The sequence below is a fragment of the Abramis brama genome, assembly GCF_963993115.1.
Source record: "Abramis brama genome assembly, chromosome: 4".
NCBI lineage: Eukaryota > Metazoa > Chordata > Actinopteri > Cypriniformes > Leuciscidae > Abramis > Abramis brama.
The window spans coordinates 36,933,139-36,958,370 of NC_139966.1; the positions used below are offsets into that span (position 1 = coordinate 36,933,139).

A 25,232-nucleotide genomic window follows, 5' to 3' on the forward strand; every position below is an offset into this window, starting at 1 on the left:
ATTATTATTATTTTAATAATCAATGACAACATCTAAGTGGGAACTAATTATTCGCGCTTCCGGTTTCCACACGGACTCTAGTATGTGACGCACCACTAAGCTGTCAAAAACCAAAACTTAAAAATGCGATTTTTGCATACATTTGCACATTTTTGAAACTCCGGATGAATATCGCTTACAAAGAATTAATGCATCGCATATTATCTTAATCATCCTCATATACCACTCATTTCCATAAGCGTAATAACATCAAAGATCGAGTTTGTTTGTTTGAATAAGGATGGAGAGATTTGAGGTTTATATCTTCACGGCTCTGTGCAGCGTTAACTTTCTCATATCCTGCCTTCTGTTCTCCAAAATCACACGGGAACAGAGAGATCCGTACATGGATGAGATATTCCATGTCCCTCAAGCGCAGAAGTACTGTGATGGGAAGTTTAATGAGGTATGGCTGTAAATGATGAGTGGATCTCTCAGTAAGTATGTGTGTGTGTTTGGTCATTAATGGCCATGTGTGTTCTTCCACAGTGGGATCCGATGATCACCACTCTTCCTGGGCTGTATCTGGCATCGGTGGGTCTGATCAGGCCGGTGGTTTGGCTGGCAGATCTGAAGGGCAGGGTGGTTTGCTCTACTGCCATGCTGAGATTCATCAATCTGCTCTTTAATAGTGGCAATCTCTACATCATCTATCTGATCATCTGCAGGCTGCACATCAAAGATAAGGTGTATGATTTGATCTCATTTTTTTCATACAAGTTAAATGGTGATTCTTCAATTAGGTGCATGTAAGTTTATTAAATATTGGTTACACTTTAGAATAAGGTTCCATTTGTTTACATTAGTTAACATGAAATAACAATGAGAAATATTTCTTAAGCATTTATTAATCTTAGTTAATGCTAATTTAAACATTTAATAACACATTTATTGAAATCAAAAGATGTTAATATTTAATGGACCTGAGCTGACATGGACTTACAATGAACACTTGTATTTTATTAGCTAATATTAAGAAAGATTAATGAATACTGTAACAAATGTATTGCTCTTGTTAGTAAACTAATGGAAATTGATTGTAAAGTGTTTGCCAAATATATATATATATATATATAATACAAAAATAATAATAATAATATATATATACACACACACACACTATATACTGTATATATATACATATATATATATATATATATATATATACACACACACACACATATATTTATTAACAGACATATCTGTTAGTCATATTTAAAATACTCTGTATTATAAACACAAATCTGAAATGTTATAATATTTAAAATATAATAAATTTTCCTGTATAACCAAAACCATAACCAAATATAAACGCTTTTGGAAAACTCAATTGTTTTCTAAAATGCTTGGCATCAAGGTAATAACAGCAGACAGGTTTTTATTTTTTTAATAATAATTTCTTTTCAATATAAAAAAGTAGAATTTCCTTGATTTTAAAACTGTATATAAATGTATTATTGGTTAAGAGGCAAGCTCAAAATATGCTAGTGAATTTAACATTTTGACTCTCTTATAAACTTATAAAGTTAAAGAGATATCATTAAAAGTTTGAAGATATTAAAATGTATCCTTCAAATAATAATATGTATTCTTTTCTCCAAAATCATGCTAGACAGGGGACAAAAGTTTCTATAAATCTATTATAATAATTTATTAATAGTAAATATAGTAAATAGATTTTTTTTTTTTTTTTTTTTTTTGATCTGATGAAACTGTGACCAGCATATGCAAAACTCACAATTGTTGGGTGTTGCTATGCAGTTGCTAAGGTGTGAAAGTAAGTTTGTGTTATAAATGATAAAAATTATAAACCATAACCAAATATTCACTCTATTGGAAAACTAAAAATCTGGTGTAATGACAGTAATATAGGGAACAGGGAGGCTTTGTTATAAAATAATAATAATAATAATAATAATAATTGTACATATAAATGTCATTAAACTGATGCTTTAAAAGTTTGAATAAAAATAGAATTTCCCTGACTTTAAAATGTTTATAATTTATTATAAGAAATTTAATTTATTCAAATATTTATTATTGATGGGGGTGCTTGGTTTGGAGACGAGCACAAAATAAAGAAATACTGACAAATTCAATGGTTTGAGACACTTAAACATTGTAATTTATCCCTCAAAATTATTTTTTGTCATTGTTTTTTTTTAATCATCATAAGGGGGTGGGGACAGAATATTCAGTACAGGAGACAAGGAGTTTTCAAAAAATATAATAATTATTTCATTAATAGTGAATGCGGGGTATCTAAACACGTTATCCCAGTGGTTCTCAATCCTGGTCCTGGGGACCCACAGCTCTGCACATTTTATATGTCTCCTTTATCTGACACACCCAGTTCAGTTCAGAGCTCTTTCCTAACGAGCTGATGATCTGAATCAGGTGTGTTAAATGAGGGAGACATACAAACTGTGCAGAGCTCTGGGTCCCCAGGACCAGGATTGAGAACCACTGCATTATCCAAAGAAACTGTGACTGATATTTGCACATGCAAAACTCATAATTGAATTGTTGGGTGTTGCTATGCGGTTGCTAAGGTGTGTAGTGTCAACACTCTGTTGGTTTAGCCTGTTTCATTGTCCACCAAGTAAAAACAGTAAATCTGATCATTTAGAAAAGTAATAACCTCAACAAAGGCACCAAGTGACCACACAAACCACCTTGGCAACAACATAGCCCACGCTGAATGACGCCTCAAAAACAATTGAATGTGTAATCCTATTATCATATATCATTCTCTCTCTCTCTAGTCCCGTTCTGCCTCTCGTAGAATTTTCTCTGCCCTGGCTCTGTCCACGTTCCCCGTGCTGTACTTCTTCACGTTCCTGTATTACACCGACGCCGGCTCCACGTTCTTCACGCTCTTCATGTACCTCATGACTCTGTACGGATGCCACAAAGCGGCGGCGTTCCTCGGCGTCTGCGCCGTCCTCTTCCGCCAGACCAACATCATCTGGGTGGCGTTCTGCGCCGGCACCGTGGTGGCCCAAAAAATGGACGAGACCTGGCGAACCGAACAGTCGAAGAAGCGGGACGAAAAATCCCCCTCTCAAATCCCTCTAACCATCAATGGTGCGATGAGAGTGATGCGTTTCCTGTTGGATTTCCTGAAAACGCCCTGCAATATAAAAGCAGTGTTCTTGTCCACATGGCCGTACATTGCAGTAGCCGTTCTTTTCGTGGTTTTCACGGCGTTGAACGACGGAATTGTGGTCGGAGACCGCAGTAGTCACGAAGCATGTCTGAACTTCCCTCAGATTTTCTATTTCCTGTCATTTGCGCTCGTATTTTCTCTTCCTACCTCAATGAGTTACCAAAGGGTCGTCCGGTTTCTGCAGTCTTTAAGAAAGCAACCCTTAATCTATGCCGTGCTGATGACGTCCTTCCTGTTTCTGGTCTGGAAATTCACTTTTGTTCACAAGTATCTGCTCGCAGACAACCGACACTTTCCGTTTTATGTGTGGAATAGGATTTTTCAGAGACATGACCTTGTCCGTTTCCTTTTAGTCCCTGGATATGTGTTCGCAGTATGGAACTTTCTAGATACTTTGAGGTCCAAGTCTCTGTTCTGGTGTCTGGTGTTCTGTACGTGTCTCGTGGCGGCGACCGTTCCGCAGAAACTCTTGGAGTTTCGATATTTCATCCTCCCGTATCTGTTATATCGCGTTCACGTCCCTGTGCCGTCTTTACCCAGACTCCTGCTTGAGTTTAGCCTCTATACCGCAGTTAATGCTGCTACAGTCTATATATTCATCTGTAAAACATTTCAGTGGCCCGACAGTACGGCTGCGCAAAGATTCATGTGGTGACTTGACCTGAATAATGAATTAAAGCTGTTCGTTTCACATTTTCTATACGCAAAAGAAACGTTTTCACCGTATATCAATAAAAAAAATGAATTTTATTGGACATGATGCCATGACATTGCAATACTGCATCTTCAAATGCTCCATTTTCGGTTATTTAAGCCAATGGTGATATTAATTTATTTGTACATGTATAATCAGGAGTTTGTTTTAGTTTACTTTGTATACTATAAAAATTCTGTATATAAAGATATGCAGAGTAGTGTTGGATGAAACCATCTTTCTGACCAACCCATTCAGAATTAAATTTTTGTTGTAATTTCACCTCATATTAAGTACAAGCAGTGTTTACACCCGTCATTCATGTTGTGTTTGCGTTTTAAATCATGTGTGAGTTCATTGAATTAGGATAATCATTTTATGGTGGCTGTTGTTAACTGTGGTCTTATTTTGCATTTCCGTATTTCATTGTTAAACCTTGTTTTTTATGGTAGACATTAGTTTTCTCTTGTAATTTCAAATGCTAATTTCTCACTCTTAATAGGTTGATGTCTATGTTTTCCAAGTTCTTTTGTTTGTCTTTCTGTGTTTTTCATTGGTCTTTCCTCTCGTTCTTTTTTGAGGGGTATTAAATTTGTTTTGATACAGAAACAGAAGTGAACATATTCATTATCTCTGTACCTTCAATTGTTTTACTGTCAAGTTCTGAGTAGTTCAGTAAAGTTGAGCAGATGCCTTTGTTTATTCTACATTATAAGCCTTGTGTTTTCCACAAGGTGGCAGTCTAAGATTTCTTCTGGAAACAAGGGCTAAAAATGTATGCATAATATCTTATCCTCAGACTGTAGCGGCCATCATAGTAGGGGAGGTGAACAAATAAAGAAACCCTGTCATCTGTTTGCACCAGTCACCATAGAGTTATTTTCAATGTTTATTTTTTTTTATAAATATCACAGGGTTTCTGTGGATCCTTAAAAGTCTTTATTCTCCCTTACAAAAATATAGGCCTTAAAACTCCTAAATCAGAGCAGAAAGTCATAAATTCATAGCATTGTTGCATTAAATATTGCATCTTCCTCAGCATTGGCAGATTTTTGTTCTTGCTTTAATCATAAAAAATGCTTAATTTTGATTAATTTCACAGAAAACAAGACTTCATATATATCTTGATTTAAGAATTGTTTGACATTTGCACACACACAAAAAAACCTAGGTCTCAAAAATGTTTTTTTGGAAAAGTCTTAAATTTTCACCTTCACAAAGCCGAAAATTCTACAGCAACAGGTAATTCCCACTCAACGCAAGCATATACACCCCCTAGTGGTAAAACTGGAATTGAATTGCTAGAATTTAAATCAATCTACTACAAAAGCAACAACCACCAGAGGTGTGACAGTGGCTACGTTTACATCATAGACAGTAAAAGAAATGGACACAGCGACCCCATTGGATTCAACGGAGAAAAGTCAATTAGAAGCTCTCTGAATCATTCCCTTCCGAATCTTGCAGAGACAGAGAGTGTGAGTAGGAGGTGTCCATGAGCTAGGAGCAGGAGCAACTTTTGCTAAGTATTCTGATGAATTATTTTGTCATTTTGCCTCCACGTCCCCCCGATTGCCTGCGAGCTTCTCCTCCTGTCCATACGGTAATTTCTCTACTGTGCGAAAGAGAGTCGCATGGTTATGATGCAATCGTTAACCTATTTTTACAAAAACTGCTTCTATGGGGCCATAACGTAAGATACAAGGTAATGGAGCCTTTTATACATTTTTGTGTTTCTTTAGAAATAAATAATGGACAAATGGAGTCTTTAAGCACCTCAGATGTAAAGTTATTCGCTGTCAAAGTGACGCCAAAATGAATGGGAATCAATGGATTGCTAACAGCAGGTGATGGTCTGCTAATCAATGGCGGCCCCTGGGGAAGCTTCAGTTTCCTGCTGAAAGATTACCCCCTTGGTTTACATGCACAACTTTTATTTCAATCGGACTGAATTCATTCCGATTGATGAATCTGAATGAAGTGTTTACACGAACGCTAAATGTGATCGGGTTGATGTGTGCGTTTATGTCACAAGCTTCAATTTGGAATAGATTTTTTGACATGCGCACACTGCACAGATGTACAGAGTTTCCCGCTGTTTGCGCATAATAACCTGTCTCATACATCGGTGATTTATGTTTTAAATTTATATGCAGACTTTATATTTATCCATTTCTGGTCGTAATTTGGAGACTATGACATATTAACCGTTGTCCCATGCTGCTTATATTTATCATGCAGTAAATGCCCCTCCCCGTGCTCAAACCCTGTGGATGAGAATCCAAAACAAGGACTAGTGGGACGTTTTCCTGCTCCACTTCACAGAAGCTGAGTGAAAGGAGAATTTAAGAATGATGGGACACTCATTAATATGACACTTTATTCAACAGAAAGAAAAGCTCGTTCTACGCGGCATACGTCATTACGCTCTTTCTACGCCATTGCACATGCGCAGTCCTTTCAGTTTCGGTTTTCAATCCGATCAAGTGTTTACATGTCCTCTCGATCGGATTAGAAAAGGAATAAACCACCCCTTTCGAACTCAGTTGGGTCGATTGAGGTGTTTACATTTCAGTCCGATTGAGCAGTCAGTCTGATTACTAATGGATTATTTGGTTGCGTGTAAACATTGCCAGTGTGACCTGCCTAATTCCACCCGAACAGTGGCGTCTTTAGCCTCTATTTTCAAGAAACAGCTAAAGACTCTCTTTCGTGAACACTTGACCAGTTAACAGCATGTATTCAATATTTGAATGCTACCGATTCACAGTCTGATTTCTGATTTGTGATGTGGCCTGAATTATAACCATACCGTGTTCATTCATTTGCCAGAGGAGGAATTGAGGGATCCGGGGGATGAGGCTGAGCCCGGGACTCCTCACACCAGGGCAGAGCTGGGGACTGGAGGCTCCAAGGCGGATCAGGGCTGATGGTGAGGGGCTGAAGAAAGCTAGCGGATGCAGAGCCAAGGGAATGGCTGGCTTTGGTGGAGGGTTCAGAAGAGGAAGACTGGGTGTGGATGAAGGCTCTGTGATGGACAGGGATGGTGGTGACGACGAACTAGGGCTGGACAGGACAAGCAGCGATGAAGGCATCGAAGATTCCGAGCAGTGACGATGAAGACAGAGGTGACGAACATACATTTGGTCCAGGAAGGGACCAGCGGCAGAGAGGGTTCATGGGTGGGAAGCACTACATCTGACTTCCAGACGATCAGGCTTTCCTCCTCATCTATCACCACCAATATTCCCACAGGCACGGATTTTGCAGCAGGCTCAAACACTTGCTCAGCCGGGAACTCAGGCTTAGCTTCCGGGACAGACTTGGCAGCTGACTCTGGCTCTGTAACGGGCTCTGGCTTTGGCGCGATGTCTGTGGCGGGTAATTGCTGGATCACTAGGTCTGCGGTGGGCTTTGGCTCCGAATCCGCGTTGAGTGTGGGCATTGGGTCTGGCTCTGGGGCAGTGATGGATGGTAAATGGGACCGGACGCTGGTTACATCATCAGCTGGATCTCATCGTCGAGTCCGATCCAAAACCCCTCCATTAGCATGATATCATCACAGGTGGCGAGGTGGCTGGCGCCAATGAACTCCTCCACATACTCCTCTAAGGTCCTTTCTCTTTGAAATCTAAAAATCCCAACCCCGTTGGGCTTGGGGAATCACCTTCTTTTGTCCAGCATTCTGTAACATTTTCAGTCCAATGATGAAGGTGAAAGGCAGAGATCAAATATACATTATTTTAATTAAATAAAGTAAAACAAAGTCATCCGAAGGGTAGCAACAGCAACGAGACAGCATGTAGCACACAATACACAAACAATAACAGACACTAACGTGAGCACAAAGAGGAACTTAAATACACAGTAATTATGAGACAATGATGAACAGCTGTGATGATTAATGAGTGTCCATGGCAACTAAAGACTGGAGGGAAACTAGGCACAAAGAAAACATAGGAAACTATGTTTGACTGACGAATGCAAACTAAAAGTCCATGAAAATGAAACTAAGGCTACGTCTACATTAATCCGGATACATTTGAAAACGACGTTTTCATTTATAAACACTCTCTATCCACCTTAGCGTTTTCAGGCGTTTTCGGACGTTTCAGTGTGGATGAGAAACTTTTGAAAAATGCTAAATTCACCTCACTGCGCATGCGTAAAACCCCACAAAAGATCACTAATATGATTCAGATGGAAAAATAAATAATGAAGTTATCGCGCATTTCTTCTGACAGGATCATTTTATTTAGTAAAATATCTCACCATCCACTGATGCGGTCCAGGTCGCACACAGTCACCTTATGTTTGGTCAAAAACGCAACTGCTCTCATGTATTGCCGCAGGACAATAGCTAAGCGATAGCTAAGCGATAACTTGTTGTGATTGGTTGTAGTGTTATCCAATTGCGTGCAGTGAGATTTTCAAATGCACGCTTGGTGCTGCCCCTCGAGCTGGCCGATTTTCATTAGTCGATGCCAGACCATTAATCTTTCAGATTTAGGTTTGGATTTCCAGGCTAAGTGAATAGCACATAACAGGCACAATACTGGTATGAATATGAATTGATTGGTACAATATGCATCAAATGACTAAATTTACGTCATTGTTTTTAAATACCACCAGTTTCACAGTCCACACTACAACGTGAAAACGCCGTTTTCAAATGTATCCACTTTGCAGTGTGTTTTCAAAAAAGCTTCGTTTTCATTAATAAAAACGCCCTCTCAGTGTGGGCGGAAGGCCAAAACGGAGAGAAATATATACGTTTTCGTGTGGACATGGCCTAAACCAGGGGTGCCCAACCCTGCTCCTGCCGATCGACTGTCCTGCAGAGTTTATCTCCAACCCTAATCAAACACACCTGAAGCAACCAATTAAGGTCTTCAGGATCACATGAAAATTAAAGGCAGGTGTGTTTGATTAGGGTTGGAGCTGAACTGTGCAGGACAGTCGATCGGCAGGAGCAGGGTTGGGCACCCCTGGCCTAAACACACAGATCGTTACTATTAGGGCATTTAAGTAGATTTATAAACGTGTCTAAAAAAAAAAAAAAAAAAAAAAAAAAAAACATTACTGGTGTGCATCTTGAGACAAAACAATGGCACTGACATATTTTAATAATATAAGTTGTTTTTAGTTAAAACAGCTCAAACATGCATTCTAGTCTGGGACTAGCTTAAGCCTCAGACTAGCTTAAACCGGGGGTATATTGAGTAATAATCAAGCAGTACTAATTTTTATCAAATTAATCACATATCGATATTCCACTGTGCTGCTTTTTAATTGTTGGTCTATATAAAAATGCACTATGGATGTTTTTGACCTTTGTGCCATCACTTTTCTGTGTCTGTCATTTCATCTTCTTGATGAAATTATTCAAAATGCTTAAACAAGAAACTCTCAAACTTTCTCTCATTTTCATTTTGTACAGTTACTGCTACTTTTTAAGGCTGAAGTACGATTTAAAGTTGTACTTTCTGACTTCATCTCAAGTATGTTTTAGGTTAAATCCTCGGACTTTTAATTGAGAAAATGTTTTAGTACTTTGCACATTTTTTCAGTGCCTTTACAGCCCTGGCCCTAACAACGTACTTCCTTGGACAATTAGCTCAACCAGGCACAGACCACATGAGTCATGATATATTATATTATGTCATTCTCCACTCCTGAGTGGAACCATCCGGTTAAACTCTCTTCTCTCCCACTCTGATGAATTGGATGTTATGTTTTCTGTATCAAGGTTTTTTTCTTATCTGCATATTGTTCATCTTACTATTGACATTTTGAACACTGGGGTAAGGCTATACCTTCCAGTGGCTATTAGAAGTAGCAGGGAGGACACAAATTATTTCTGTATATATTGTTGCGTAAAGCAGGGCGGTGCCAAGACTGAGTCATTGGGACACATGCTGGGCATCTGAAATCTCCTCCATATGTGCCAACGTCAAGAAAGCTGGAAGAAACTACGGTCTAGAGTCTAGCTATAGAAACATAATCACTACTTCTATCCCTATCAAAATATCTGTTTTTTGAGATGTAACATATTTAGGAGGAAGAAATGGCTGGGGTGTGAACTCTCTGAAGAGATAAAATGAGAAAAACGATAACCAAATAGCTTTAATGATCATGGACAAGACAAAAGCTGACATATCAAAATGTGGGTAACCACATGTAGGAGATGTGGTGGAATTTCTCATGGTGGAATAGGCTACGGAATGGGATGTGTACATAAAAGTATCTATCACAACTTCGCTTGAAAAAAAAAAAACATCACTGAAACTTTGTGTAAACTTAAGCAGAATCCAGGGGTGGGCAATATGACCTAAAACGTTTTCATAATATGAGAAATTTTATTTCATAAAAACAATATATAATAGTTATTGGTAAAATGTACAGACTTTCAGTTGTTTACAATGAATAAATCAAACAAAAGTAATGTGCAAAGCGGTGTTTGGTGTTTTTAGCCCCCAACGGCGCCTTCCAGGCAGCGAGGGGATGGGTAGGTTTAAGGTTGAGGGTAGGGTTAGCTGCCTCTAAGGAGCCATTGGGGGCTTAAAACACCATCAAGCGTAAATAGCTCAGCACAACATGTTTCAATGGTGTCCCCAAATGTAACTGAAAAAACAACTTCAGGTCTTCAAAGGACTTTCAAAATTATTCAACAACAGCACAAATCTGCAAAAAAGCATTGTCTTTAATATATATATATACATCATTTGGAAAATCAGGCCCTCACTGTCACACTATTAATCTACTGATCATTCCAGTTATTTTACTTTCATTTTCTCAAACCAAAATGTCTACATCTGACAACAATTCACACAAAGAGAAGAAAACAGACCGCTCTGAAAATTCTGGCATTATTCACTCGCTCTTATTTCACTAAACCATTCATTTCAGATTGGAATATACACTCACCTAAAGGATTATTAGGAACACCTGTTCAATTTCTCATTAATGCAATTATCTAATCAACCAATCACATGGCAGTTGCTTCAATGCATTTAGGGGTGTGGTCCTGGTCAAGACAATCTCCTGAACTCCAAACTGAATGTCAGAATGGGAAAGAAAGATGATTTAAGCAATTTTGAGCGTGGCATGGTTGTTGGTGCCAGACGGGCCGGTCTGAGTATTTCACAATCTGCTCAGTTACTGGGATTTTCACGCACAACCATTTCTAGGGTTTACAAAGAATGGTGTGAAAAGGGAAAAACATCCAGTATAAGGCAGTCCTGTGGGCGAAAATGCCTTGTTGATGCTAGAGGTCAGAGGAGAATGGGCCGACTGATTCAAGCTGATAGAAGAGCAACTTTGACTGAAATAACCACTCGTTACAACCGAGGTATGCAGCAAAGCATTTGTGAAGCCACAACACGCACAACCTTGAGGCGGATGGGCTACAACAGCAGAAGACCCCACCGGGTACCACTCATCTCCACTACAAATAGGAAAAAGAGGCTACAATTTGCACAAGCTCACCAAAATTGGACAGTTGAAGACTGGAAAAATGTTGCCTGGTCTGATGAGTCTCGATTTCTGTTGAGACATTCAGATGGTAGAGTCAGAATTTGGCGTAAACAGAATGAGAACATGGATCCATCATGCCTTGTTACCACTGTGCAGGCTGGTGGTGGTGGTGTAATGGTGTGGGGGATGTTTTCTTGGCACACTTTAGGCCCCTTAGTGCCAATTGGGCATTGTTTAAATGCCATGGCCTACCTGAGCATTGTTTCTGACCATGTCCATCCCTTTATGACCACCATGTACCATCCTCTGATGGCTACTTCCAGCAGGATAATGCACCATGTCACAAAGCTCGAATCATTTCAAATTGGTTTCTTGAACATGACAATGAGTTCACTGTACTAAAATGGCCCCCACAGTCACCAGATCTCAACCCAATAGAGCATCTTTGGGATGTGGTGGAACGGGAGCTTCGTGCCCTGGATGTGCATCCCACAAATCTCCAACTGCAAGATGCTATCCTATCAATATGGGCCAACATTTCTAAAGAATGCTTTCAGCACCTTGTTGAATCAATGCCACATAGAATTAAGGCAGTTCTGAAGGCGAAAGGGGGTCAAACACAGTATTAGTATGGTGTTCCTAATAATCCTTTAGGTGAGTGTATAAAAACGACAGTTGAGAATTGATGAATGCAGTTGAATAAAGATTGTATAAACTGTTGATTTCTCTCTCCATAGGAATCAACAGTACCATCGGACAGAAAAGATATCAGTCAAATTTTTGATCAATATCCCAATGGAGGTTACACCTGAAATGAGTGCACATGCTGATTCATATTGTCAGAAGTTTCTTGATCTTCTGAAAAGCACAGCTTTCAGGGAAGAGGACGAGTTCCATTTTGAGGACATCGCTGTAGTTTTTGGCCTGAATGGAAAGAAATCAGATGAAGATGCTGTAATAACTGAACTTCAGAAGGACATTATTTGCGAAATTGCTTTTAAAATTTTTTATTTTACATGGCCAGAAAATAATGGTATCCCATATCGAAAAATAAGAGAAAAAATTAAAAACCATGAACATACCAAAGAATTAGTAAGACAGTTTAGACACAAAGACCCTAAAGGTACAATCTATTTCTGCTTTTTTGACACAGACACAGTTGATTTTAATTATGTGTTGAGCTCTTACATAGATGTAATCAAAGAGCACAACTACCCAACAGTGATGTCAACTGGTTATGTGTTCCCTGAGAACAGTGGCTTCAGAGAAGAGAGCGAACATGATCGACAGGTGCGCATAATAACAGCAGAGCACTTTCCTCTGGGAACTTACTACCCAGAGCCCAATTTCTGTGTGCTTCTATCTGATGAATCGGACACACTCCGTGAGAGTTTTGTGTATGCAAGAGACACTGGAAATAACATGGAATCACCTACTTTGATTAGACAAGTAAAACTACGTGAGGGTTTCAAAGCTGTGTTTGCAAACAGAAACCCAATTATTACTCGTGTTCCAAAAAAAAAACACCAAACCAAGAACCTGGGCAATTAGTGCTTATACACACGGAGAGTTAATAATCACTGGGACGTGTAGAGACGAATATATAGCTGATAGGATTAATGCATGTGGTATTTATTTATTTGCTATTGGTTTGTTAAAGAGTCTTTTAAAGTCAGAAACGGATGCTCAGAGGATAGAAAATGGCAGATATTTTGAGGGAACTGGTGCAAATCAACTATTCATGGCAGCTCATGCTGTTCGGGAGTATCTTGAGAGCATAAATCCAGAAACATGATAACAGAGGGTTGGAAATTGATATCGTGATGATTTCTGTTCACGTCGTACGATTAAGCAATGGGACAAGTCTGTTGTTAATCATGGTATTCCCATCAGCCACCAAATAAATCTCACCTCCAGACTGTCAGAAATGATTTCATTTGCAGTGTAGTTTAGACTTCTTTTCAGCATAACACTTCTATGAACCAACCAGTCATAGATGCATATTTGTATTTATCTTTAGTGTTATCATAATCAATCATTACTGTGAAAATAACCATCTTTTTTGCTTGTTTTTGTCATGTTGTCATCTATTGTATTTTTACTCTGTTGTTACTGTTTTTCTGTAGCTACATTTTTGACACCAATAGCAAGTAATACAATTTTATGAAATACAATATTTTGTTTTTGTACTGCAACGCATCAATCTTCACACCATACAACACAATTACAAAATTACACAATTTCAAAAGCATTCAGATTTCGCTGGATCATCAATGAGATGTTTCTTCACTTCGATTGGAGTTAACCAGTTACAAATTCAAGTGTATGGACATGATTTGGAAAAACCAAGCCATGAGGTTAAAGCAATGGCCTATAGAGCTCAGAGACAGGATTGTCTCACATCTGGGGAAGTCTACAAACACATTACTGAACATTCACAGAATTATGTAGCCTTCATAATCTGTAATGGAAGGATAACCATGGCTCTTCCTATGAGCTGAGTAATTAATAGAGAAGGGCCTTGGTTATAGAGTGGCGAAACCTGAAAATGGCTGTTCAACCCTTTGTGACATCCACTATATGGGGAATCTCTTTTCTTCCACCAGATGGCAGTCTCTGCTTTATTTCCAACTAGAAAAACAATCATATTGTCATGTTATATTTTGACACCTTTAATTAGTCTTTGTATTTTGTTTGTTCACCACAATTGTTATGCAACTAGTGTAGAGCCATAATTCTGAATTGATGCATGTGTCACAGCACAGAGAAGATAAATAATATTCTAACACACACTCATGTTTTTCCCATTTACTTTTGCTGTTTTGATACTGAGCAAATTAGATTTTCTCTTCTCTTCCCTTAAACCTAACCCGCACACAAGCATTTTTTTAACATACTAAACATTGCACTTTAATGCTATAGTATTTAGTTGTTTTATTTGGCCATTTTCCACAAAATCTAGAGAATTGTCACTATTTTCAACTAGTCTGTTAGGTTAAAGATTTTTTTAACATCCAGATTGATTACTCTTATCGGAAAATTCAAACTGCACAAATGATACATAATCTTTTTGAAACTGATACAGTTCAGGAATACCACTGACTTATTGGAAACTTGCCCAAAGCCAGTTTTTGCCTTGAGAACTCCCTGAATTCGTTGTGGGCTTGTGGCATAGAAACATTCCATAGATATTTTGGTCCATATTGACACTAAAAGAGTTATCCCAGGCTGTCAAAAGATTAGATCATAATTATATTAAACTACAGAGTAATATACTCACTGAAAGATTTTTTTCTTGGATGAAACGGGGAGCTCTACATTTCTGATGAATGCCTTCGTCTCTGCTCCAATGAAGAGATCTTCATCTGCCAACTGATGTCCCTCTCCATAGTTCACCTCCCTGAGAGGCACATCCAAGATGGCCCTGGCTGGTATTAAGGAGCCCAAAAACCGCCTGATCAGCCTGCACATCTCATCTTCAAGCCTGCGAATCTGTACTCCCTCTGACTGTAGACAGTACAAGTAGCCACAATAAAATAAATGAAATAATACATATTATCGTATGTGATTATTAATCTTTTATTCTGACATTATCCCAAGAGGTCATGACACCCACCTGAAAGGCAATATTAAATTCAGCTAAAGGCTTAAGGGCAACACTCAGGAAAATAAAGTATGTTTGCATAACTGGATCACGGAGATAGTTTGCCAGATTGTGAACTTTGGCATTCCTCTCCACCTCCTCATGACTGTCAAAGTATGTCTATAGATTTAGGGATATAGGGTGGCAATATATGGTAAAAAAAAAATGTAATGGAAACATTTTCAAGATATCTGCTGAGAGTTTACCATTACAATCCTACCTGTAGAGCATCCCACTGGTTCAGTACTCTCTGAATGCATGTAAGCAGACTCAGCCATCTAGTACTGCAGTACCTCAGCAGCTTCAGGTTGTCAGAGTCTGTGAACTCTACAAACTCCTTGAAGAGCTCACATCTCTTTGCACTGAAAGGAGACAATGATTTTGAGTTTAGTAAGTGGTCTCAGATTACTTAAGGTTTAATTATTAGATATAGAGTGATAGATGTGTGTGTGTGTGTGTGTGTGTGTGTGTGTGTGTGTGTGTGTGTGTGTGTGTGTGTGTGTGTGTGTGTGCTTTTATTTTACATTTACCTTTTGTCAAAGTGTGTGCAATGTCATATTGATGCTAAAGGGTGCCATGTGCGTTGGATGCAGACGAAATGTCAAAAGCGTCAGTATATGACGCCCTAGGATGAGAATGCGTTAGTATATCCCAACCAAAATGTCCTCTACTGGAAGTTTGGTTGCTTTGATGCCACAACCAGTGGCAAGCTGGACAAGGTGGCAAATGCAGCCAAGGTCCTGGACATTAGGCTGACTTCCTCTTAGGGTGATGATACACAGGGCAACTTTTTGAGCAATGTTGCTGGGCAATTGTTGCTTGGGCACTTTCCCATTGAAAATGGGCAATACATTTCTATCTGGATAATTTATATCGCTCATAGGCCCTGAGTCTCATCCGGTTGCCCGTTGACGGCAACATTGCTCAAAAAGTTGCCCTGTGTATCATCACCTTTAGTCTGCTAATCACTGAATTGTGTCTGCCTTTCATTACACTTGCATTGTCAGAGTTGAAGGCAATGACATTCTCCCATGAAATGCCTCTTTTGCTATTGGAAAAGGGAAATCAAAACAATATGCCCATAATTACAAAATAAACTATTTGACAAAAGCTTTTATGTAAACTGTGATCACATGAAACTTAAATAAAAAATGTTCTAGTTGTTATAATTAAATGCAAACTAGATAAACACATTGCAGTTCCCTCACCTCAATGCTTCGGACAGCTTTTCAAATAGGTTTTCTGCATTACCCACATTGCATATGGGCATTTCAAGGAACTTTGTTGTCACCTCCAGATTGGACTCATCATAACTTCTTGCAAGGATAACACATTCTTTGTCGGTTTTTCTGTTGTTTGATTCATCACACAACAATGAAAAAGGCTGAGATTCACATAACCTTGCTACGTTCTCATCATGTTCCACAGCTATGGCACATGTTAAGCAAAAGTGTCCAGTTACTTTAGACTACACCATGGGAACATCATTATCAAGGTTTCGATTAGATTGTCCTATTCATTTTGAAGCAATGCATTTTTGAAGTCTATATCTTACCTTTGAGGAGTTGCGTGGCTTTCGTTTTTCCCGCCGAGTACTTCCGAGCGATGGCAGAGTCAGGGAACATGTCTGCTACACTACGGTTGAAATCATCGCAAAAACTTAAGGCCACATTATTTTTGCCGCAAAGCATTGACATTTTCACCTCAGCTTTGGTCACTTGATCAGCCTCAGAAACGTTTGTAGTTACAAATGCAGTCATTGGCTGGGCATGTTTTTGCGCCTCTTGGGCCCGCTTGTGCTTTGCAGATTTTTCATGTTGGCTCACATCACTTTTCCCTCCGTGTGATACACTAAAATCCGTGCAGCAAATTTGACAAAAAGCATGACTTTGCCCGATGTTGCTCTTTGTTAAGTACGGGTAAGCCTCCCTCTCCCATTTGTGAAGATACTTGCACAAAGTTTTCGGCTTTTTTGCAGGTACTCCAATGCTATCTCTCTCATGTTCGTCCATCCTCGGGATGCTGCTGTTCTTCTTCGTGCGATTTTTCCCCTACTTCAGCGGAAAATCCCGCCCTGCAGCCGATTCTAAAGATTTTATTGGTCATGTGAATCACAGTACTGATTGCCTACACCAAACACTGATCCCTAAACCTACCCGTCATTGTAAGCCTAACCAATGAAATTAGCTGCAGGGCGGGATTTCCGCTTAACTGTTTTGCGCCCAGTGGGATTTTTTTATTTTTATTTTATAGAAATATTAAAAATACGGGAGAAATACGGGAAAATATTTAAACGAGATTATAGCGGGATAGCAAGGTAAAATACGGGAGAATCCCGGGAAAAAACGGGAGGGTTGACAGGTATGTCCCTCTTCGGCCATACCTGTCAACCCTCCCGTTTTTTCCCGGGATTCTCCCGTATTCAAGCTTCGCCTTTCGTGCTTTTATACTCAGTGGCACCGTGATGAATGCGAGGGGGAGATTACTCACGACTGCCGTCAGATTTGAAATGATACGGCCACCGTAGGATTTAAAAAGCCCTCGGAATGGGAGGGGCTAGAAAGTAATAATCACTGCTAGATGTGAGAAAATCCTACACAGTGTAGCTTTAAGCCTTAAACTAAGTCTAAGTGTAGCTTTAAGCCTTGAGCTAGCTTAAGCCTCAGACTAGCTTAAACCGGGGGTATATTGAGTAATAATTAGGGATGTCCAATATTTAATTACATGATATGATAATTAATCTAATTAATCACATATCGAAATTCCACTGTGCTGCTTTTTAATTGTTGGTCTATATAAAAATGCACTATGGATGTTTTTGACCTTTGTGACAAAACTTTTCTGTGTCTGTCATTTCATCTTCTTGATGAAATTATTCAAAATACTTAAACAAGAAACTCTCAAACTCTCTCTCATTTTCATTTTGTACAGTTACTGCTACTTTTTAAGGCTGAAGTACGATTTAAAGTTGCACTTTCTGACTTCATCTCAAGTATGTTTTAGGTTAAATCCTTGGACTTTTAATTTAGAACAATTTTTACTCAGTACTTTGTAAATTTTTTCAGTGCCTTTACAGCCCTGGCCCAAACAACGTACTACTTCCTTGGATAGCTCAACCAGGCACAGACCACATGAGTCATGACATTCTCCAGTCATGAGTGGAACCTTCCGGTTAAACTCTCTTCTCTCCCATTCTGATGAATTGGATGTTATGTTTTCTGGTTTTTCTTAGCTGTATATTGTTCATCTTACTATTGACATTTTGAACACTGGGGTAAGGCTATACCTTCCAGCGGCTATTAGAAGTAGCAGGGAGGACGCAAATTATTTCTGTATATATTGTTGCGTGAACCAGGGCGGCGCCAGAAATCTCCTCCATATGTGCCAACGTCGAGAAAGCGAGAAGAAACTTCGGTCTAGAGTCTAGCTATAGAAACGTAAGTTGAATCACTACTTCTATCCCTATCAAAATATCTGTGTTTTGAGATGTAACATATTTAGGAGGAAGAAATGGCTGGGGTGTGAACTCTCTGAAGAGATAAAATGAGAAAAACGTTAACCAAATAGCTTTAATGTTCATGGACAAGACAAAAGCTGACATATCAAAATGTGGGTTAACATGTGCCATGGGAGATGTGGTGGACTTTCTCATGGTGGAATAGGCTAAGGGATGGGATGGATACATAAAAGTATCTATCACAACTCCGCTTAAAAAAAAAAAAAAAAAAAAAAAACATCACTCAAACTTTATAGCACACTTAAGCAGCATCCACTAGGGGTGGGCAATATGACCTAAAACATTTTCATAATATGAGAACTTTAATTTCATAAAAACGATATATAATAGTTATATATATACTATATATAACTATATATATATATAACTATATTAGGGGTGGAACGGTACACAGAAGTCACGGTTTGGTACGAGTTTGGTACAATGGAGGGAAAAGCAAAACAAAAATGCAGAAGGCTTGTGCATGTCTCAGGCTGTACCAACAAAGGAAAATAAATTACTTAAGCCTTGTATTTTTAAATAAGTTTTATTAATAAAGTAAAGGCATAGAACCAGTTTATTTGTAGTGCATTGACAATAGTTTTATATAATTAGTTTATTAATTAAATTACTAAAAAGACAAAAAAGACATTGAGATATGTTTGGTAATTGTACGTGAATGAATTGAAAATTAATTTGCTACATTTCAGATTAATATATTTGTTTTCCTTAAAATTTTAATTAACAGTAACTTAAACACTTTGCAGTTTGAATGATGTCCTGCATAAACAAAATGACGGAGTATGTTTTTATGTATACACTGTTCGATCGCGCCTCACACACACACACACAACATAGCCTATTCCAGTATTGCAAATTGCAATCTTTACATTGCAGCCTGCTTCAGAGTTAAGGCAGGGCTACAGATTAGGTGTCCCTAAAGAACCTCTTCTATAAAAAGTCTAGCATGAGAACACAAAACAACAAGATTAAAGTAAGTAAAACATTCATTTTTCTTTTTTATACGAGACAGTCATTAATGAAATTATAATTTCCCACTGACTAATTCTTATACTACACGCTATAGAAGCTTTTTGAACATTGAAAATTAGATGGGCTATTTTTTAATACCAGCATATTTCTAAATAGGCTAAGAGCCATAAGGTAGACTTTGTATAAAATGTTATTTCATATTTGTTTAAAAAAAGATGGAAGGAAAAGAAATACAGATGAACAGAGATAATTAAAAAAGGTTTGGGGACAGAATGGTTGTGTTTAATTCCCCTTTCCAGCACAATTAGATTTTGGAGAACTCATAAGCTTAGGTAATCACATACTTTCCAACTCTTCACTGGGAATGTTTAAATTGTGTGTTTAATATAGCAGACTTGTTAATAATTAAGTAATTGTTATTTTTATGCGGACGTCCTTACACATACTTTTACTATGATTGTGTCATTTGGAAAATCAGGCCATCACTGTTACACTATTAATCTACTGATCATTCCAGTTATTTTACTTGCATTTTCTCAGACCAAAATGTCTACATCTGACAACAATTCACACAAAGAGGAGAAAACAGACCGCTCTGCTATGAATAAACAATCTGAGATGGAGAATGAGGAGGAAGAGAGGGAGTCAGGAAATTCAGGACCTGACCAACTTGGTGATTTGTTACGAAATCTCAGCATTCAGGTAACAGAAGCACAATTATGGTAGATGCCATTCCCAAATGGGCCTATTCTGGCATTATTCACTCGCTCTTATTTCACTAAACCATTCATTTCAGATTGGAATATACACTCACCTAAAGGATTATTAGGAACACCTGTTCAATTTCTCATTAATGCAATTATCTAATCAACCAATCACATGGCAGTTGCTTCAATGCATTTAGGGGTGTGGTCCTGGTCAAGACAATCTCCTGAACTCCAAACTGAATGTCAGAATGGGAAAGAAAGATGATTTAAGCAATTTTGAGCGTGGCATGGTTGTTGGTGCCAGACGGGCCGGTCTGAGTATTTCACAATCTGCTCAGTTACTGGGATTTTCACGCACAACCATTTCTATGGTTTACAAAGAATGGTGTGAAAAGGGAAAAACATCCAGTATAAGGCAGTCCTGTGGGCGAAAATGCCTTGTTGATGCTAGAGGTCAGAGGAGAATGGGCCGACTGATTCAAGCTGATAGAAGAGCAACTTTGACTGAAATAACCACTCGTTACAACCGAGGTATGCAGCAAAGCATTTGTGAAGCCACAACACGCACAACCTTGAGGCGGATGGGCTACACCAGCAGAAGACCCCACCGGGTACCACTCATCTCCACTACAAATAGGAAAAAGAGGCTACAATTTGCACAAGCTCACCAAAATTGGACAGTTGAAGACTGGAAAAATGTTGCCTGGTCTGATGAGTCTCGATTTCTGTTGAGACATTCAGATGGTAGAGTCAGAATTTGGCGTAAACAGAATGAGAACATGGATCCATCATACCTTGTTACCACTGTGCAGGCTGGTGGTGGTGGTGTAATGGTGTGGGGGATGTTTTCTTGGCACACTTTAGGCCCCTTAGTGCCAATTGGGCATCGTTTAAATGCCATGGCCTACCTGAGCATTGTTTCTGACCATGTCCATCCCTTTATGACCACCATGTACCCATCCTCTGATGGCTGCTTCCAGCAGGATAATGCACCATGTCACAAAGCTCGAATCATTTCAAATTGGTTTCTTGAACATGACAATGAGTTCACTGTACTAAAATGGCCCCCACAGTCACCAGATCTCAACCCAATAAAGCATCTTTGGGATGTGGTGGAACGGGAGCTTCGTGCCCTGGATGTGCATCCCACAAATCTCCAACTGCAAGATGCTATCCTATCAATATGGGCCAACATTTCTAAAGAATGCTTTCAGCACCTTGTTGAATCAATGCCACATAGAATTAAGGCAGTTCTGAAGGCGAAAGGGGGTCAAACACAGTATTAGTATGGTGTTCCTAATAATCCTTTAGGTGAGTGTATAAAAACGACAGTTGAGAATTGATGAATGCAGTTGAATAAAGATTGTATAAACTGTTGATTTCTCTCTCCATAGGAATCAACAGTACCATCGGACATAAAAGATATCAGAGTCAAATTTTTGATCAATGTCCCAATGGAGGTTACACCTGAAATGAGTGCACATGCTGATTCATATTGTCAGAAGTTTCTTGATCTTCTGAAAAGCACAGCTTTCAGGGAAGAGGACGAGTTCCATTTTTAGGACATCGCTGTAGTTTTTGGCCTGAATGGAAAGAAATCAGATGAAGATGCTGTAATAACTGAACTTCAGAAGGACATTATTTGCGAAATTGCTTTTAAAAAATTCTATTTTACATGGCCAGAAAATAATGGCATCCCATATCGAAAAATAAGAGAAAAAATTAAAAACCATGAACATACCAAAGAATTAGTAAGACAGTTTAGGCACAAAGACCCTAAAGGTACTATCTATTTCTGCTTTTTTGACACAGACACAGTTGATTTTAATTATGTGTTGAGCTCTTACATAGATGTAATCAAAGAGCACAACTACCCAACAGTGATGTCAACTGGTTATGTGTTCCCTGAGAACAGTGGCTTCAGAGAAGAGAACGAACATGATCGACAGGTGCGCATAATAACAGCAGAGCACTTTCCTCTGGGAACTTACTACCCAGAGCCCAATTTCTGTGTGCTTCTATCTGATGAATCGGACACACTCCGTGAGAGTTTTGTGTATGCAAGAGACACTGGAAATAACATGGAGTCTCCTACTTTGATTAGACAAGTAAAACTACGTGAGGGTTTCAAAGCTGTGTTTGCAAACAGAAACCCAATTATTACTCGTGTTCCAAAAAAAAAACAGTTCCACACCAAACCAAGAACCTGGGCAATTAGTGCTTATACACACGGAGAGTTAATAATCACTGGGACGTGTAGAGACGAATATATAGCTGATAGGATTAATGCATGTGGTATTTATTTATTTGCTATTGGTTTGTTAAAGAGTCTTTTAAAGTCAGAAACGGATGCTCAGAGGATAGAAAATGGCAGATATTTTGAGGGAACTGGTGCAAATCAACTATTCATGGCAGCTCATGCTGTTCGGGAGTATCTTGACAACATAAATCCAGAATCATGATAACAGAGGGCTGGAAATTGATATCGTGATGATTTCTGTTCACATCGATTTCTGTTCACATTTGTTTTTGTACTGCAACGCATCAATCTTCACACCATACAACACAATTACAAAGCAAAAAATGTATAAAAAAAATAATAATAACAGATTTGTGATGACTTTCAATTCAAAAGCATTCAAATTTTGCTGGATCATCAATGAGATGTTTCTTCACTTTGATTGGAGTTAACCAGTTACAAATTCAAGTGTATGGACATGATTTGGAAAAACCAAGCCATGAGGTTAAAGCAATGGCCTATAGAGCTCAGAGACAGGATTGTCTCACATCTGGGGAAGTCTGCAAACACATTTCTGAACATTCACAGAATTATGTAGCCTTCATAATCTGTAATGGAAGGATAACCATGGCTCTTCCTATGAGCTGAGTAATTAATAGAGAAGGGCCTTGGTTATAGAGTGGCGAATCCTGAAAATGACTGTTCAACCCTTTGTGACATCCACTATATGGGGAATCTCTTTTCTTCCACCAGATGGCAGTCTCTGCTTTATTTCCAACTAGATGGGTTGTCATTTAATTTAAAAGCAATCATATTGTCATGTTATATTTTGACACCTTTAATTAGTCTTTGTATTTTGTTTGTTCACCACAATTGTTATGCAACTAGTGTAGAGCCATAATTCTGAATTGATGCATGTGTCACAGCACAGAGAAGATAAATAATATTCTAACACACACTCATGTTTTTCCCATTTACTTTTGCTGTTTTGATACTGAGCAAATTAGATTTTCTCTTCTCTTCCCTTAAACCTAACCCGCACACAAGCATTTTTTTAACATACTAAACATTGCACTTTAATGCTATTTAGTTGTTTTATTTGGCCATTTTCCACAAAATCTAGAGAATTGTCACTATTTTCAACTAGTCTGTTAGGTTAAAGATTTTTTTAACATCCAGATTGATTACTCTTATCTGAAAATTCAAACTGCACAAATGATACATAATCTTTTTGAAACTGATACAGTTCAGGAATACCACTGACTTATTGGAAACTTGGCCAAAGCCAGTTTTTGCCTTGAGAAATCCCTGAATTCGTTGTGGGCTTGTGGCATAGAAACATTCTTCAGATATTTTGGTCCATATTGACACGATAGCCTCATGCAGAAGCTGCAGATTTTTTAGCTGGGCAATCTTTTGGATTTAGATCTGGTGACTGTAAAGAGAACATTTGAGTACAGTGAACTCATTTTCATGAGCAAAACCCAGTTAAACGATGCTTAATTGGTGCTAAGGAGCCCCAAAGTGTGTCAAGAAAATATCACCCACACACTATTACACCACGACATGTTGGATGGATCCATGCATTCATGTTGTTTACACCAAATTCTGACCCTACCATCTGAATGTTCAGAAACTGAGACTCATCAGACCAGGAGATGTTTTCCAATCTTCTATTCTATTGTTTAATTTTGGTGAGCCGGTGAGAATTCAGCCTCAGTTTCCTCTTCTTAGCTGACAGAAGTGTCACCCGGTGAGGTCTTCTGCTGCTGTAACCCTTCTGCTTCAAGGTTTGACATGGTGTTCACTACGGTGAAGAGTTTGGAATAATTACGATTTTTCAAACTCTTTTATGCTCACAAAGGCTCTGATTAAAAATACAGTAAAACAGTAATATTGTGAAACAGTACTACAATTTTAAATAATTGTTTTCTGTTCTAAGATATTTTAAAATGTAATTAATTCCTGTGATGACGAGGCTGTATTTTCAGCATTATTACTCCAGTCTTCAGTGTCACGTGATCCTTCAGAAAAATTATCAGCTATTATTGATTACCCATTATTATTTTAATCAATGTAATAAAAACATTGTAACACATATTTGCTGTCACTTCTGATCAATATATTGTGTTCTTGCTCAATAAAAGTATTAATTTCTTCCTTCTTTTTTAAATCTTACTTATGTCATGGAACAGAGGGACAGACAACAGGAATGCAGGTAACGGATGTTTATTGAACTGGCAGATGATAGGCAATATGGTTGGAGAATCAAATACTTTCTACTTAACTTTCACAGACAAGGCTTAAGCCTATAAAATGTACACTCACCTAAAGGATTATTAGGAACACCATACTAATACTGTGTTTGACCCCCTTTCGCCTTCAGAACTGCCTTAATTCTACGTGGCATTGATTCAACATTCAACAGATTTGTGGGATGCACATCCAGGGCACGAAGCTCCCGTTCCACCACATCCCAAAGATGCTCTATTGGGTTGAGATCTGGTGACTGTGGGGGCCATTTTAGTACAGTGAACTCATTGTCATGTTCAAGAAACCAATTTGAAATGATTCGAGCTTTGTGACGGTGCATTATCCTGCTGGAAGTAGCCATCAGAGGATGGGTACATGGTGGTCATAAAGGGATGGACATGGTCAGAAACAATGCTCAGGTAGGCCGTGGCATTTAAACGATGCCCAATTGGCACTAAGGGGCCTAAAGTGTGCCAAGAAAACATCCCCCACACCATTACACCACCACCACCAGCCTGCACAG

The 25,232-nt window shown here is 38.6% G+C and overlaps 1 protein-coding gene across 1 annotated transcript; it reads left to right on the forward strand.

The window, feature by feature from the left end:
• The first annotated feature begins 68 nt into the window (after positions 1–68).
• alg10 (ALG10 alpha-1,2-mannosyltransferase) lies at positions 69–4,943 on the forward strand. The gene is made up of 3 exons (XM_084111718.1): positions 69–445; positions 529–726; positions 2,805–4,943. Exons 1-3 carry the CDS (start codon positions 281–283, stop codon positions 3,861–3,863), a joined length of 1,422 nt encoding a protein of 473 aa, XP_083967844.1. The 5' UTR covers positions 69–280; the 3' UTR covers positions 3,864–4,943.
• The last annotated feature ends 20,289 nt before the right edge of the window (positions 4,944–25,232 follow it).

What these genes read in the sequence shown, in the direction of transcription:
- alg10 (XM_084111718.1), top strand. Translation starts at nt 281, where the DNA reads ATGGAGAGATTTGAGGTTTATATCTTCACGGCTCTGTGCAGCGTTAAC. An exon ending in GTGATGGGAAGTTTAATGAG is followed by an intron (nt 446 to 528) that starts GTATGGCTGTAA and finishes GTTCTTCCACAG; the next exon opens with TGGGATCCGATGATCACCAC. An exon ending in GGCTGCACATCAAAGATAAG is followed by an intron (nt 727 to 2,804) that starts GTGTATGATTTG and finishes CTCTCTCTCTAG; the next exon opens with TCCCGTTCTGCCTCTCGTAG.